Here is a 16,901-nt window from a genome sequence, read left to right as displayed (position 1 = left end):
TTGGGATGTATTTATCATCCTGTTACTGAGTTGTAAGAATTCATGGTATTCTGGATTCAGAATATACCATGCAATTTCCAAGTATTTTCTCCAAATCTGTAGCTGGTCTTTATATTTTCCTAATAATGTCTTTATAAAAGCAAACATTCTGAATTTTGATGAAGTGCTATTTATCAATTTTTTTTTTGTGGGTCATATTCAGTAGTACTTTATGAAAGAAGATAAAAAGTGGTACTTTATGAAAAAAGAAAAAAGAAAAAATCACTTGGATTGCATCTGCATTTTGGTTTTTGTGACAATTGCTCTACTTTTGTGAGTAAATGCTCACAGGTCTTGTTGTTCTGGAAACACTCAGAAAGTGGTACATAAACAGAAACGACTAGCATTATCTGGCTGGTTTGAATGCCAAGCCGTAGATGAGCTGTTAGCCACTCCTATTTGTGTGACTCCTTTGACAGCATTCTCTTTTAATCAGCTAATGGAAATGTCCCTTGAAAAGAATCAAGGGACTCTTTCCATGGCTCTGTGAAATACTATTTCCTTATGTTAGTATTTACAAAAGATGTATAACTCCAAAATATGATGGAAATAGTGGAATAGTATTACTGGACCTGCTCATAGCCTTACTACAATTTTTTTCTGGGCATAAGAGCTTTTTGAGGCATTCAGAATATTTTATGGATAGGTGTTTGGGGTCCTGAGGTTATAAAGATAGACCATAAAAAGCATGCATGCAATGCCTGGGTTGTTTTGTGGTCAAATATTGTTCCAGTCAGCTTATCCTCCAGGCCTTCAGAAGCCAGGGACAGTGTGATATACCAGAATATTGTCACTGAATTTTAGAATTCAAGAAGCATGAATTTTTTCAGTTGTGACTTTTCTTTTTTAGGACAAATACACATTCAAAGATCATTCTCTCTAGTAATTAATCAACAAGTATTTATTGAGGACTTATTGTGCATGGAAATGTCATATGTGGATGACTTTCCAAATTTACCTCTAATTGACATCCTCCCCTGAGCTCCAGATTTCTATTTCCAAACCTATTCACCTTGAAGCTTTAATGGGCTTGTCAAAACTGAGCTTCCGACCTTCTTTCAAAATTTGTTCTTCCCATAGCCTTCTCTATCTCAGTTAATGTCATCTTTATCCTTCAAGTGCTTGAGGAGAAAATTGTAAACATCCTTGTCCACTGTCTTCCTTTCACTCCCCATATCCAATCCATCATAGATCCTATTATTCTAAATGTAATGTGGAAGCCTGCATGGGATTCTGAAACAGAAAAGGGACATGAGGAGGAAAAAAAAAAAAAGAAAAAGAAAATGAAGTATTGAGTTTACTTAATAGAAATGTATCAACATTGGTTCATTAATGGGGACAAGTATACTATACCAACATAAGATGTTGAAAATAAGGAAAACACATACAGGGCATAGGGAAACTCTCTGAACTACTCTGAACTCTCTGAATTATCTTTTCTGCAGCTCTATAAAAATAAGAACCTTATTTGTTTGTTTTAAAGCAAGCAAAGGAGCAGATTCTACTGTGTTCTGGCTAATTGGAGCCTGTGGCTGGTTTGCTGGAGCCAAGGGGGATGGAAATTCTGATTTTGTTGTTTTAATGGTCTGGGCAGAGGATGTGGCCACATACATCTTTCTTCTGGTAGGGAGATTTGTCCCATTACATAATTTAATAACGCCTATAAACATTAGTAACCTCAAATCTGTTCCATCTTTTCACAATAATTTTGTGAAAATAACTTATTATTTACAAATATATACTTCTGCTTAGTTACTCTTCCTGGAGAGCATAGTTGTTTTTAACTCTACAAAATATAACAGTTTTTTTTTTAAAGGTTCAGCTATAATTCTTTCAAACTGCTTAAAAGGGAAAACATCTATTTTTATTTTACATGGGATACATTGATCTGAATTAAAAAGGAAAACTTTTTTAAAAAACAAGAGCGTCAGAGGCTGGTGTTGGGATGGGACGTAGAGGAGTCAGCAAAGGCTACAAATAAAAGGTGACAATTGCCTGTGCCCTGAAACTGGACAGTTATCTATAGCACTAATTCCAGTTTCTAGGCAATCGAAGTCTTATGCACTACTATTAGAACCTGGCAGGTAATTGTTCTCACACTAACTCCCTCTTCTGAGTCTGCAGCAGGGACTTGTCAGGAGAGTTTATAAAAAAGCTTATGCCTGTTCTTCATACCTACCTAGATGCCTGTGTCTTTGACTTCCCCTAGAGCATAAACAGCTGCAGACACTGCAAATACCTTTAAGGATTGAGAAAATTAAAACCACCTTGCCACGTGCTTTTAGAAGAGCCTGTGTTGAAGTTGGGTGTGTTCACAGTTACCATAATGAATGTGCATGTGGCTGTGGGTTCCCACGCCTAGAATCCTGCCAGCTGGGAACAAGCACTTAATCATGAGTCTGAAAGGGGCATATGATCGCCAAGGGCAAATCCAGCTTTGTAATTCCGAGAGTATTGCCACACTGGGGAGAGGGAAAGGTGAAGGTGATATTTCATCCAGTGTTCCCAGTTCATCCTCTCCTTACCTGACCTCTGAAATGGAGCCATTGGCTTTGAAAAGCCTGGTGTCTAAAATTAATATTCTTCCCCATCTGACTAAGAAGGCAACAGCTGAGCAACATGAGATCAAGGACCATATTAGTTTAAACAGGGGCTCAAAGTGGCATTTGAGAGAGAGGATACTTCCTCTGGTAGTGGACACTTGTCTTTTCAGAAGACTTCCACTCACTGAGAGTAAAGACTTTTACCAGAGAGTTCTGTGATCAATCTGAAGTCTAAAAACCTTCCCTTTATCTGGTGGAACTTGCATTCTGCACGTGTCGCGGTTCAAACTCTATGATGTCTTCCTATAAATGGTAATTGTTTTTGTTTATTGTTATCTCTTGAATCTCTTTATATTGCTTTAAATAACAAGTGGTACCAAACTTCATATAAAGCTAACTGTGTAATATTTCTTTGCCAAATGATAATAACTGGAACCTAAGCTTTTCTTTTAATATGTTAATTTTTATGTGACTTCCTAGTCCAGCTTTAGTACCATCTGCAATTAGACATTATATTTTAGTTATAGTTTTGTCTTAGAACAGACACGCATCAAATTTTGTAAAGCACCAAACTGAAAATACTTTGGGACTCAAGCTTATTATTTTACTGAATGAGTTGCAAAAATGAAAGACAAAAGTTTCAGTGGGAGGAGATTATGGATGCTTTTTAAGTTGTGAAAAAGCTCAAAGAAGTAATTTTCAAATTTCCAGCAGGGGGCCTCTGGAGTTAGCCAAGGGAAACCACTACCAATCCAAATCTCTGTATTTCTCTCTATATATAATCAGGGGGTGTGTAGATAGATACATACAACTATGTGTTTAGAATCACAGCAATATTGTAGTTATGTGCATTACTTAATTTGTATGTAAAGTATTTTTTAAAAATCACAAGAACTCTGAACTCCTCAGTGTATAACCATTGTCAAAGATGCAAAGAAAGGTTTCTGAGTATCTTCTCCACATGAGAGTGCTGTATGGAAATGAACTTCTTTTTAAAAATAAACACTAAATATTTTAAGATGTAGGCAGAAGGAAAAGGGGGTAACTCAGTGGTAGATCTTTTGTCTAGCATACGTCGGTCCCCGGGTTGAACCCCCAGCATCATTAAAAAAAAAAAAAAAAAAAAAAAAAAAAAAAGACATAGGCAAAGAGAAGAGTTCTGGAAAAAGATTTATTTGGTGGAACTCTCTCCAGAGAGGGAGTCGAAATTCCCGGGGGAAGCAGGAGAGACCTCTTATTTAGTAAGTCCTTTTGCAGGAACATGAGGAGCAAACCCTCCCTCCCTATTGTCCAAAATTCTTTATATTTTATATTTAAACTGGCCATTCAATATTGTAGGGAAGTTATATTATACATTTATTCTTTTTCCTCTAAAAAGAATACTTTTGATAACCTAAATTTGATAATTTCAGTTTATAAAATAAACTGATCAACGCAAAAAAAAAAAAAAAAAAAAAACCCACACAATTTATTACATGCCTAGAGCGAGCAAGATTGGGACTCAAAGAATGTGATTCATACATAGAATTTAAAGGGATAGGATCTTGGGCTTCTTGAGTCAGTCTGCAGAAGGTTGGAGGAAGACCTATACAGCAAGCCGGGTTGTCTTGTGATGCAAGTGGAGTCTTTCAGGTAACATTCACCTATGGTCATCTCCACATGGCCCAGGTGCCAGAGCCTCCATCTCTTCTTCCTGTGGATAGATCTTTGCTGGACAGTAAGGGGGAGATATCAGAATTTATTGTCTGGATTTGCTATTTACTAATACAGATAGGTGTGTGCATTCCTTTTTATAAAAGGACAGCTTTTCACAGCCTTTCCCATGTTTACAGATGTCTGCAGTTTTTCTAAATAACCAACTCAAAATACGCCAGGAAAACATTTGGGTGAGGTATTTTACCATCCCATAATATGCACCTCATTTCACGCAATGAGATCAATAACATAGTCACCCAATTGAACTTGAGATTGCTTCTTACTCTTTGTAGGAAAAAGGGAAAAAAAAAGTTTTGCTTTAAAAGTTGCAGTAATGAAAACTCAATATGAATATTAGCATTTCTCTTCCCAATTTTGGATCTTCTCTCCAGTTTAAATAGAAGAGACTTTCAAATTCTCATTGATCAGTTCCCGAGGAAGCTGATATGTGAATAAATGATGAAAATTTTATTGGTTTCTTTCTCTTTTTTTTTTAACAGTCAAGAGAAGGGAGCATTGAAAAGTCACGATTGTGTCTTGATTTACAAATCGGAGACAGAGGGAGGTGAAAGCCACATGCCAGGCAGTAGCTTAATTGGACTCACCACCAAGATGCTAAAAGTGAAGAGGCTGGAAGAAATCAACACATGTTACAGCAGCAACCGGCTGGAGAAAATGGCCTTTTTTCACTGTATGGAAGAGGTTGAGAAAGTGAAATGCTTTCTGGAAGAAAAACCCAGCGAAGAGGATCCAAGATCTGGAAAGAATGAGGTAATTATGTGCTGATGTAGTCTTCTAAATGTTACCAGTTCTATCGTTTTTTAAAAAATGTCAGGTGGAGACATTTATTTGACCCTTTTCAAATTCTGTTGTTACCTGTATATAGGATTAAGGAAAGTTTTTAAATAGGCAAGTTCCCATTTTGTTTCATTGAGAATACTGTTAAACTGTTCAGTTGAGTTTGGTTAACAATTAGGAAGGCTTTGAAGATGAATTTTTACCTTATGGCTAGTGACTTGGAAGTCATGGGGGCTGGAGCTGTAACTCAGTGGTAGAGAGAGTGCTTAGCGTGCAGCGGATCCTGAGTTCCATCCTCAGCCACCCCCTGCCAAGTATATATATTAAAGGAACTTGTGGAAACACACTTTGAAGAAGAATCCTTCAAAATGATGGATTTGGGCTTGAGATTCAGAGAAGCACTATGAGGACCACAATTGTTCTACAGAAGAAGTTTCTAATTTCCTGAAGACCTTGAGCTCCCCAAGGGGTAGAGCTATTGATAGTGAAGTCCAGAGAAGGGACAAGCAGGACTTACTGATGGCACGATTGTGGAACCCTGTGTCCTCTGCTGTGCAGAACGAGGGTTCTGAGTGTTCTTTGGTGAGTTACTAAATTCAACCAAGGAGCTGCCTCATCTGAATAATGAGATGATAGCTGTTGTGAAAATTAAGTGAGATGACACCTAAATCACTCAGCAAAATACTTTTCCTGTAACAAGCATGTCTTTGCTTTCCTTTTTATTTATTTTTTTCCTTTGGTGATGCTGGGAATCAAACCCAGGGCCTTGAGCATGCTAAGCACACTCTACCCCTGGGCTACACTCCCAGCCCCACAGTAAGCATTTAATAAACGCTAGCCAGCAATAATAAGAGCAACAGCAGCAGCAGAAGCAATTTCCTCCCTTCCCTTATCTTAGTCAATTTCCATTCATCATCCCTTGAAGTGCAGCTCCTGGCCCAGAGTGGGCCTCATTGCACTTTGCCTGTGCTTCTCCTAGCACCCACAAGGCTTTTGAATGTATTTATATCTTTCCCAGACAGGGATCCTGAAGGTTGGGACCACATTGTGCATCCTCAGTCACTTACCCAGTTGCTGAGACATAATAGACATCAAAAGTGTTAGAGAAACAAACAGGTCTATTCAAGTGAATTCTGCATTTTGGATGAGGGCCGGGAATCATTGTTGCTAATAATCTGAGCAAGTTTCTTGTTAGACAGGTTTGGAAAACATTCTTCTTTACTCAGCTACTGTTCAAAAAACACCATTCAGGTGGAAAGGGCATTTTGAACAACAAAATAATGGCTGAAATAGAGATATTGTATATAACAGCCCTAGGAGGTATTTTGCTGTGAGTTAAGAATAATAAAATGTGCTGTAAGGAAGAAATGAGTTATAGTAAAACATATTTTTTGGAAAACCCCATCTTCCCCATGAGATTTCTTTTTTAAATTTTGAGATGGGGTGTCACTGTGTTGCCCAAGCTGGTCCCAATCTCTGGCATTCAAATGATCCTCCTCCTCAACCTCTGAGTGTCTGAGACTTCAGGTGTGCGCTTCTGTACCCAGCTAATTAATATATTGCTCAATATAGAACAAGAAGAAATTTCCACGAGCAAAATTTAAGTGATAAATGAAAGACTTTCTGATCGGGGCTGTTAACAGTACAAATAAAGAAGCAGGATTATTTTTTTCTGTTCATGAATTTCTGTAGGAAATGAAAGATAAAGTCTATTTGTATAACTTTGCATAACTGAAATCATCAAGTAATTGCAATAGTTTATATGATTTTGATTATTTTTCACGTTCAGCTTTTCTCCAAGTTCTGTTATATAATTTTCACAAATAAGTAAATGTCTTTTAAGAGTAAGATAATATTTAAGTTGGACCATAAACATTTTTGGGAAGATTTACTTTTATGATTAACAACGGTTCTAGAACGTTAGAAATCAATGATGTAGAAGTTGTATTGTTTTTTTTTTTTAGAATATTTTTGAGGGAAAGATTGAGAATATGGAGTCTGCAGAAACCCTAAAAGAAGTCTCTCTTCCTTTTTGTGACCCGGGCTACCCGGCTTCCATCCTTCAGTTGGTACTGTGCAGAGGGTGGGAAGGAGTGACATGGAACACTCTATGTCCCATTCAGTTTCTTATTTGTAAATGGAAAAAAGCCCAGAGATGTCAGCAGTAAATTTCCCAGTCTCTCTCTCTTGCCATGTGGAGAATGGATGGGTACATGTGCTGAAGGCTGATAGCTTTTCTCCTTCCTGTGGTGGCCAAGGTCCCGTCAGGGTGGTGCAGGGTGGCCAGCAGGCCTGGCAGCGGGTGGGAGGAGAAGGCCATTCCAGCAGCTCGGATGTCTTCAGGTATGTAGACAGAGCTGGATTAACACGTCTCCATCTTCTGCTGGGCTGCAGTAAATCTTTACCATACCACTCTTTGCTCTCCAGGGACTATTAAGAAAAAAAAAAAAAAAAAAAAAAAAGCTTATCAACTTTCTTTTCTTATTCCTCTTTCTCTTTTATCTCTTCTCTCTCTGAAAAGATTAGCATTACTAATTGTAGTAGAAACATTCACTGGTTTTGCTGAAAAGAATTTGTTCTGAATTCCAGACACTCTGGTGACATGAAAGCTTTTGTTCTAGAAGCTTGGAGTATATTTCCTTTCTAGAAGAGACTATCTCCAGAACCAACTGTGGAAAAATCATGTATAAATTTAACAAACTCTATTTGTTTAAAATAGTTGGATAAAACTTGGATTCATATTCTTTTTCTGCTCTTAACTAAATTTTTCTATTTCATTTATTTTTCCTCTACTGACTTTATTTTTAACTCACTTCTTTCTCTTCCTCTACTTTTTTTGGTTGAATTTATTAAATACTATGTATTCTACTTAAAAAATTAATTGTTTTTAGTTTTAATTTTGTTTTTTAATTTTTCTGCTTTCCTTTTTATTCTGTTTTCTAATGACTTTTCTCATTCTGTTATATTTCAAAGAATTTCACACTCACCTAATTTCTACATATAGTGTAGAATTTTAAAAGCATTTACTACTGAAAGAGGAACATCTAGCCCTCTGCCAAAAGGCTCTGTTCATGTTTTTCTCCCTCCTTTCTGGCTTCTACCATGATTCGAAATTAAAACATTTGGAGGGTATTAAGGCCCCTCCCCAAAAGAGGATGCAGGGATAAATAGGGAGTGATGGTCATCCTCCTTGATCACCTGCCCAGAGAATGAAGCCACGGCAGAGCCCCCCTCCCTTACATGCTGTGTTTTCCTCCTCTCCCTCCATCCCACAGGCATGAGCTCTGCCTTCCTCCAAACCTACAGACACTCAACTTTAAATATCACCCCCAGCACCCGTAGTGATCACTTTTGCATCACCTCAGCCTGACTCTCCATCTGTTGCTTCACACCCAAGATATTGCACAAGTGAAGGTGGTTATGTCCTCTTTGAAATCTTCAATAGCTCCCCTTTATCCACTTCAAAATAAAGCCTAGGCTTTACACTCCTAAGCCTATGTACAATCCTGCCTTCTCTCCTTTGAGGGTCTCCACAACACTCTTTCAAAAGAAGGTCTTGCATGTGAGGAAGTTGAATAAGGGACTGAATTTTTCAAAAAGTTTTCAGCCATTAACTATACGCAATAATAAACTAGATGCAAACATTCATCGTATATGTTGAGATCAAGTAAATCTAAAAAAAGCAATTAATATGACATACCTGAATGATGAGTTTAATAGCCCCTATGTATACACCATTACATTAAGAATGATATATAGCTTTCATAACTATAATTAGTAGTGCTTTTATTCCATCAGATCTAGGGATTTTCTTTTATTTTTTAAAATTCACTTATTTGTTTTTGTTCTGGGGATTGAACCCAGGACTTCAAGCATGCTAATTGCACACTCCACTACTGAGCTACACCCTAACCCCAAGATTTAATTTTGTAAGTTCTCTAGTACCTAAGTAAATAGCTTTCAGATTTAGTGTAATCCCCCCCTCTCTCTTCTACACACATATACCACACAAGGCACACATACATCCCTATTGGCATTCCTACTTGCTCATTAAAAAACACAAGTGCCAAGTAATGTTCTCAGACAATCATTCAGCTCTGTCTGCTTCTCATTACCTTCCTAGGTATACTATATGCATCCTGCTTCCTTTGTTTTCGTTTGTTGTTTTCACAGTGCTGGGGATGGAACCCAGGGCCTTGTGCTGCTAAACAAGTGCTTTACCACTGAGCTATATCCTCAGTCCATGAACCTGCTTTTTATATACCCCAGATGATCTATGGCCACCTTCTAGTCCCTTGGTTTTCCCCACCTTCCTGTATATCCCGATTTTTCTGCCCTCTACCCAAAAGACATGGTCCCAAGTACAAAAACTGTTGAACACCAGCGCGAGGATGACCCTCCTACAAAAATATCACGGTGGACCACGGCTCCACAACCGTGATTATAGGACTCTTCTTTTTTATAATTATTATTTTTTATGTTTTTATTTGTTCTTAGAAATACACAACTGTAGAGTGTATTTTGAAAATGATACATACAGGAGTATAACTTATTCTAATTATGATCCCATTTTTGTGGTTGAACATGATGTGTTTCACTGGTTGTGTATTCACATATGAGCATAGGAAAGTTATGTCAGATTCTTTCCACTCTTTCCTATTCCTATCTTCCACCCCTTCCCTTTATTCCCCTTTGCCTCATCCACTCTTTTAAATCAATTTTTAAAAACTTACCTTAACCCTGATTGATTTGTGCTTAAAACTCTTCCTTAGTTAGGAATAATTCTTTTAAAAAACAAGTTTTAAAATCTTCCATATCCCAGCCAGCAGAGTAGAAAATAAGGACAACCCTAGCAGAAGCAGACCTTGTAATCCATGGAATGTTTAAAAGGCCTGGTACCAACACTCCAAAGACCAAACAGAATAAAATATTTATCAACAGGATGTGCAAAAGGATAGAGTGGGTTGAAGTAAAGCATGAATCTCCCTATTTTGATTGCAGATGGTGGGTTTAATACCTGGTGGCATTTCCTGACCAACTGCTATGAAATTGAACCACCAGCGGCATCCATAGTGGCTGTAACTTAGATCTTGAAATAGCACGGCTGAGGGTGGAGGTTTTGTGATTTTCGAAGTTGCATTTCTCCACCCCCATTCTTTGCTCCTCACCTGACAAGGGCAGAAGAAAGCTGCCGAGCTGGCGGTGGCCCAGCCCCAGGCAGCCGACAGGAGTTACAGTGCAGCTACTAGTCCTTGAACTGGGGACAAACGCATGCGCATTGGCATTCGTTATAGCCAGCAGCAGGTCTCCCTCAGCCTCTGCACCTGTTTTGGATCTGTCACTCAAAGTCATCATATTTTCCTTTTAAAGAGGCAGAATATTTGTAGATGGTGTAACCGGAGACTCCACAGGAATCCTCTGCAATTCGGGATACCCACTCCTCAGAGCAGAGCAGGGAGCGACAGTGCTTGGAAAGTGGTGGAGCTAGATCAGGGCGGGGAAGGCGCCTATGAGCCAGGGAACTTCACAGCTGCTCCCAGAGAATGGACTCAACACTTAGAAGAAAAGGCGTCTGGATCGTAGGTAGCGTGTGCCTTCTGTCGTCTTCAGTCCTCTGGCGCCTATTCCGGGCGGCGATGACACGGGGAGGTCACAGGCAGGCGCCTGCTCTTGAGGACATACAGGTAGTAAACTCCCTTTTAACCACGACAGATTCATTTTGTCATTCTCTGCGAATGCTTCCAGCCCCCGAGTGTTGCTTGTCAGAGGCAATGGAATGCATGCCCTGCTGAATCCTTGCCCAGGACTACCGTCTTAGAAGGGCAGGGATAATAATAGTGGCATGTGGCACCTTCCAACATTTCCAACAATCGCACCACTTTTGGGGAACTTCGAGGTAGCCATGCCTACTATTTATTAAAGTCGGTGATCACTTTTGAGTGTGAGAGCCTAAAAATAATGTCATTCTTCTCCTTCTTTTATGCCTTAGTTATGAATAAAAAAAAAAAAAAAAAGTAAAACTTCTTCCTATTCTTAGGAAATGTATTGCAAACAGCACTGGAAGAGTAAAAGCCCTTCTGAGCTCCTTCCCCCTTCCATGTGTGCTCCTTTGAGCCCGTACTGCTTTTCTTGTGATACTCCAGCTATTCCAAGAATGGAATTTAGTCAGGAAAACTGTAGGATTCTGTAAGAAGAATAAAAAGAAGGAGTTACTATTTTAAGGATCTTGGCACTTTCCAAGAGGAGGTATTCATGTCTGGGGATACAGATCTTTCCACATCATTAATTCTTTTATCAATTAGCATATGATAAATTATTTTTTAAAACAATACTAAGCACTTTAGAAAAGATGACAGCAAAGAGGCATCCTATTTGAAGATATGTTCAAGGTGGTTTCTCAATTTTTTTTTCATTACCAATTAATCCTGTCCCCAAACTTTTTTCCCCCTGATTGATTCCTCCCATGAAATTTTGCCTATCTACTTTTAAAAAGGCATTTTATTTTTTGTGGTGCTAGGAATCGAACCTGGGATCTTGCACATGCTGGCAAGTAAGTGTTCTGCTGATGAGCTATAGCTTCATCCCTCCCCATGAAATTTTTGTAGCATAGATGCACTGCGCAGCAGTATTGCATGTATATGTGTGCTTTATACATAAAAGAAGGAAGATTGTTTTCATCCTCTCTCCACAGAGAACCAATTTTAACCCCTTGAGGACTATTGCCCCTATTGGTAATACATGACTAACAGTTTAAAAAAAGATTTTAGGTGTGGGGGTGGGTGACATATCCCCATTCCTGTGTATACAGGCTTCATTCACATCTTATCCCAAGAGAAACCACCCAATTCTGCCTCTTGATGACAGAGAAGGACAGAGCTCTAGGAATTGGCTTCCCTGATGGCCCTGAGCTAAGTTCACTGCCAGAGGAATTGCCAAACCTTGGAATGATTTATCTATCATCTGATCCATCTCAGTTGAGGAGGAGATAAAAACAATGGGAGAAAGACAGCAGAAGAATTTTTTTTTGAAAAAGATATCATAAGACGTCATACCTTCCTTTAGGTGAAGTCCAACATCATGGTTAAGTCTATATTTTCCACTGTGGTCCCTATTGTCCATGTGTCAATCATTTTTGGTTGTTTCACATATCTCCTATGGGAGATAAGTGGGGAGTGCTATGTTTCTTCTATGAGAAATACTATGGAGACTTCCATTTCCCAAGTGGAAAAAAATGTGTTATTCACTCCAACTGTGAGAATGTGGGGCACTGGTGTTTCCCAATGAAGAGGTCAACAAGTGTTTAGGAGTATTGTGGGTATATATTTTTAAAGAAAAGTTTTTGCAAGTCTTTAACTATAAAGAAAATATCTCATATCAGATTTTACAACATATCCTTTTTGCTTTTCCCATTGCTAGTGATTATTTAGAAATGTGGGCAACTATATCATGGAAATTTCTATAAGCATAGCAGTTTTAGTCTTTTATAGAGGTATCAAAGAATTCTGTTTGTGATATGAATAAACTTTGTCCCCATGGAGGACATATAGTAATGGAAAGGTTTTCCAATGCCCTATATGTAAAACCCTATACATGTAAAGCTCCCAGTGTCCTTGACCAAAAAATAGATGACTCATATTTATGCTTGTGTTGTTTACCCTTTCAGAATAAAATTATGATAGTTTTATGTCATTTCTGTTACTTGTTGCAATATGAGAAAAATATTCTTATTTTTTCTAAAAGTTAAAACAGTGTAATCAAAGTTTTAAATGTTGCAAATCAAATCTGTATTCCTTGGTAAGAGAAGAGGTAACATACTTGATAATAAAATTTCTAAATACGGTCAGCCAAACTCTGCTTCTATCCACTTTCCTAAGCCATGATGGTTGTAAAATGTACATTTATTTTTAGTGGTTTCCAGACTTCCTCTTTTCACAGATTGCCTTAATGATTTTTGTTATGCAGTTGGTTTTTTGTATCCATGGGTTCTTCATCTGCAGATTCAACCAAACACCAATCAAAAATATTAGAAAAAAAAATGCATCTGTAATGAACATCTACAGACTTTTTTCCTTGACATTATTCCCTAAAAAGGATTTACATTGGATTTACATAGGATTTACATTGTGTTAATGTTTTTTAGAGTATACAGAACAATTTAAAGCATACAGGAGGAAATGCCTATGATGTATGTAACTACTACACCATTTTATATAAAGGACTTTGGAGGAATTCCTGGAGCTAATCTCCTGAGGATATGAAGGATGATTGCATTTTCCTGCAACCTTTACTCCTATTAATATTTTTCAAATATCAAGTCATTTAAAACATTTTTAACAAAAGCAAAAATAGATTGTTCTAAGGCACAACAATATATGCATATGATATAAAATTTTAAGTGGTCTGTTAGTCTTTGACCTTAAATCACCTGAAATCCCCTGTCATAAGGTGGTCCCATATCAACCAGATCAGGTGGCCACCCAAATTTGGGAACTATTTCCAGATCTTTGCTCTTTGGCATTTGACCATTTCACCTCTATTTCTCACTTTATCTACCATGTGAGGACAGTGACACAGACCAGGGAAATGGTGATAAGCAGGCAGCAGTGGAATCTAGAGAGCAGATAGAGAAAGTTGATAAGAGAAAGCATTTACTACAGAACATTGATATTAGGAAAAGTTCACTTAGAGATCTTGTGTGCCTAGCCTGTGTTTCCATCATGTCACCAGAAAGCAGAATCAGAGGCCAGAGCATTTGTGTAGGTCCTTCTTTTGGGAATTGGCTTCCAGAAGCAGGCATGGGACTGGGGCATGTAAAATAGGGAAGGAAGGAAGCCCCAACCAGGTCATTGCTAAGCTGACCACCTTGGGCACAATTACTTCAGAGTCGCACTCCTCCCTGGGACTGAAGAGGGTGCTGATCTTCCAGGAACCATCCCCACTGATCAAGGATAACTACCTGGTGGCATTTTCAGTTGCCTATGCATAAATGTGGGTTCCCATGAAAGTCCTGCAGCAATGCCAGAGAACCCCGGGGGGAGAAGGTGAGATGCAGAGGCTCTGGTCTGAAGTGTTTTTAGTCTGTTCCTATGAGGATCTGGCAACAGCTAGGTGCTTAGGTGGCAAGAGCCCAAGCAAGGGTGGGCATGGAGGGCACAGAGCGGGTGCATATTCTGATGCATTTAAAGTCTGTCAGCCTTTGAGGTCGGCGTGGTTATCTTTAGAGACAACTGGAGGGATAATTCCCCTGCCCAAAGTCCAGGAGCAGTGGAGCTGAACTTTGGACTCAATGGTGGGTCCTGAACTTGCTCCCTAAATCACCACTGACTGCCCCCACCTTGCCCAGCTTCGTGCTTCATGGTTAGATATTCTGTTAAAGATAGACCACTGGGGTCCTTGTGGCTTGCAGTCTTCCTCCTCAGGGGAATTCTTTACATTCTTGACATAGCGGTGTGTGCACCTGTCCCTTTCTAGTGTGTGCGCCTGTCCCTTTCTGCAGCCCCGGTTGCTACACACAGTTGCTCTTGGGGTCAAATAAAGTACTGCAGTATGTGTGAAAGTGCTTTGTAAAATGTAAAAGGCCATAATTGTTATACTTATCAGTGCTTTGTTCTCTTACTTGCTTAAGTATCCACAGGTTCTTGTCTGCTTACCTATAGAGAGAGCCTTGGAACCTATGGTGCCACCTTGAAGTTTGTGCTCATTTTAGTCCTTCTTTCGTCCTCATTTTCAGTTGTAATAGGGGAAAAAGTACCTTGTTTGCTGGTCCATTGATGGTATTAGTATGATATATGTTCGTTTGAATGTCCGCATAAATCTATTGTATAATTCATGGCTCATAGTTTTACCCCCTTGGGGATTTGGATGCATGCAGGTCACTGCTTTACCATAACTAAGGGAACAATACAGATCTGTGCTGTGGGCAGAGGTTGTGACTCAAAGATTAGGGACTGTGGGGCCTGGAGCATGGGTTGGTGGTAGAACATGTTCTTAGCATGTGCAATGTTCTGAGTTTGATGTTCAACAACAACAACACACACACACACACACACACACACACACACACACAGATGAGGGACCTAGGATAGAACTTGAGTGAACTTTGAGATCAGTTTATCATATTCCTCTTTGAAGGGGAAATTGAAAGTCCAGCAGTGTTGAAAATAGACTTGTCTAAGATTCATGACAACAAGGGAATAACCTTTCCGAAAACTGAAATTTTCTTTCATCCAAGTCTAAAATGCTGCTTTTTACATGTTTTGTTTGGGCAGTCAGTCTTCTTCTTTACAGAATGGGTAGAAAATTCACTGTGTGGTAGCTGTCAAGGTTCTCCCACCCTGGGGCTTGGCAGAGTAACTAACAGGCCAGGCTTGGGATCATAATACCCAGAGCCCTCTGAGTCCTGCAGGTCAGCCTCTCAGGGCTACTTAGTCATCAGCCAGGCCCCCTGGCCTCATGCCTTGGCCCCACCTCTCTCTAGCTTTGCACCTGTATCCCTGCTACTTAGTTTCAGTGGCTCCCCACTAAAGAATGCTGGTTTCAGGCAAGTCCCTGAGTGCTTCAATTTGGGAGTTGGGATTCTGAGCAGCAGGGAGCACAATTAGAGGACTCCAATTGTGACAGATGCAAGTTGAATAGGCTTTCGGTGGCCCAGCTGTCAGGAAATTCTAAAAAAAAAAAAAAAAAAAGGTAATTACCAGACCAGAAGCCAGGAGGGTGCCAGCCCAGGCTCTGACTTGTCCAGTTAACCTCTAGCTTCCAGTATTTGTGTTCTGAATATGCACCAGGAACAAGGAGGCAAACTAGACCTGTTCTTACACTTCTTATAGGTTTAAGGCTCATGCTAACTAATGAAATTAGGATATGGAATAAGTATAAAAATGAATCATAAAAATAAAATTTTAATTCACAAATATATTTAATCGGCCTGTATCAGAGTGTAAATATTCATCGAAATCTTTATCCCTAGATTCTCTATCAATGTACTCAACGAATAATTACCACACCTTACTATTTGTAAGACAGTGTGTTGGTATGTTCAGATGCTGATCCTAGCTGCCAAATAATAACTCTAATTTAAAGGGCAAATATGTGAAACCCACAGACACAAGCAATTGCACTTAATGATCACTGGTGGTTTTAAAAAGAGGTAGAATCTGATGAAACAGGATCATTTCTCTCTTTCTTTTCTTTTCTTTCTTTTTTTTTTTTTTTAGGCCCTCACTAAGTTGATGAGGCTAGCTTAGAACTTGTGATCCTCCTACCTTAACTCCCAAGCTGCTGGGATTACAGATGTGCACCACTGTGCCCAGCAAGATCATTTCTTTAAAAGGTCTACTAGAGCCGGGCACAGTGGTGCATGCCTGTAATCCCAGTGGCGAGGTGCTAAGCAACTCAGTGAGACCCTGTCTCTAAATATAATATAAAAAGGACTGGGGATGTGGCTCAGTGGTTAAGCGCCCCTGGGTTCAATCCCTGGTACCAAAAAAGAAAAAAAAAAAGTCAACATAGCATGTGGATCCCATTTGTGAAGTACTCTTTTCCTTTAAGTAGAGATGTTTTATGTTAGGGGGCCCCGTTACACAATTTGGCAAGCCCTAAGTATCTGGAAACTTAAAAACTGATAATGACAAGTGTTAAGTCTTATTTCTTTCCAATCTTCTAGAATAAGCATGTTGAAATGATATGATATCCAGCCCCTGGTGCAGAGGATAGAACTCAGGGTTTCAGCTATGCAAAGCTGTGCCCTGTAACCCCAGTCCCAGCTTTGACATTCTTAAAACTGTATTTAGGTATTTAGGATTTATGCTTTTAACCTAGTTCTATTTA

The 16,901-nt window shown here is 39.1% G+C and overlaps 1 protein-coding gene across 10 annotated transcripts in view; it reads left to right on the top strand.

The window, feature by feature from the left end:
* MYLK4 (myosin light chain kinase family member 4) overlaps positions 1–16,901 on the top strand; it is a 104,915-nt gene that overhangs the window by 21,067 nt on the left and 66,947 nt on the right. For 6 of the 10 annotated variants that reach the window (XM_079148403.1, XM_079148406.1, XM_079148407.1 and 3 more), the window contains exon 2: positions 4,778–5,048. In XM_079148403.1, the coding sequence (XP_079004529.1) occupies positions 4,778–5,048 (271 nt within the window). Of the gene's footprint in view, positions 1–2,677; positions 2,895–4,777; positions 5,049–10,377; positions 10,760–16,901 lie in introns of those variants that run through there. The other 4 variants (XM_079148405.1, XM_079148410.1, XM_079148408.1 and 1 more) reach the window with 4 other exon arrangements.

Source organism: Sciurus vulgaris (assembly GCF_902686455.1).
Source record: "Sciurus vulgaris genome assembly, chromosome: 7".
NCBI classification, from domain to species: Eukaryota; Metazoa; Chordata; class Mammalia; order Rodentia; family Sciuridae; genus Sciurus; species Sciurus vulgaris.
Note: the sequence above shows the minus strand (reverse complement) of the source record. Positions and strands in the feature narration are given on the sequence as shown.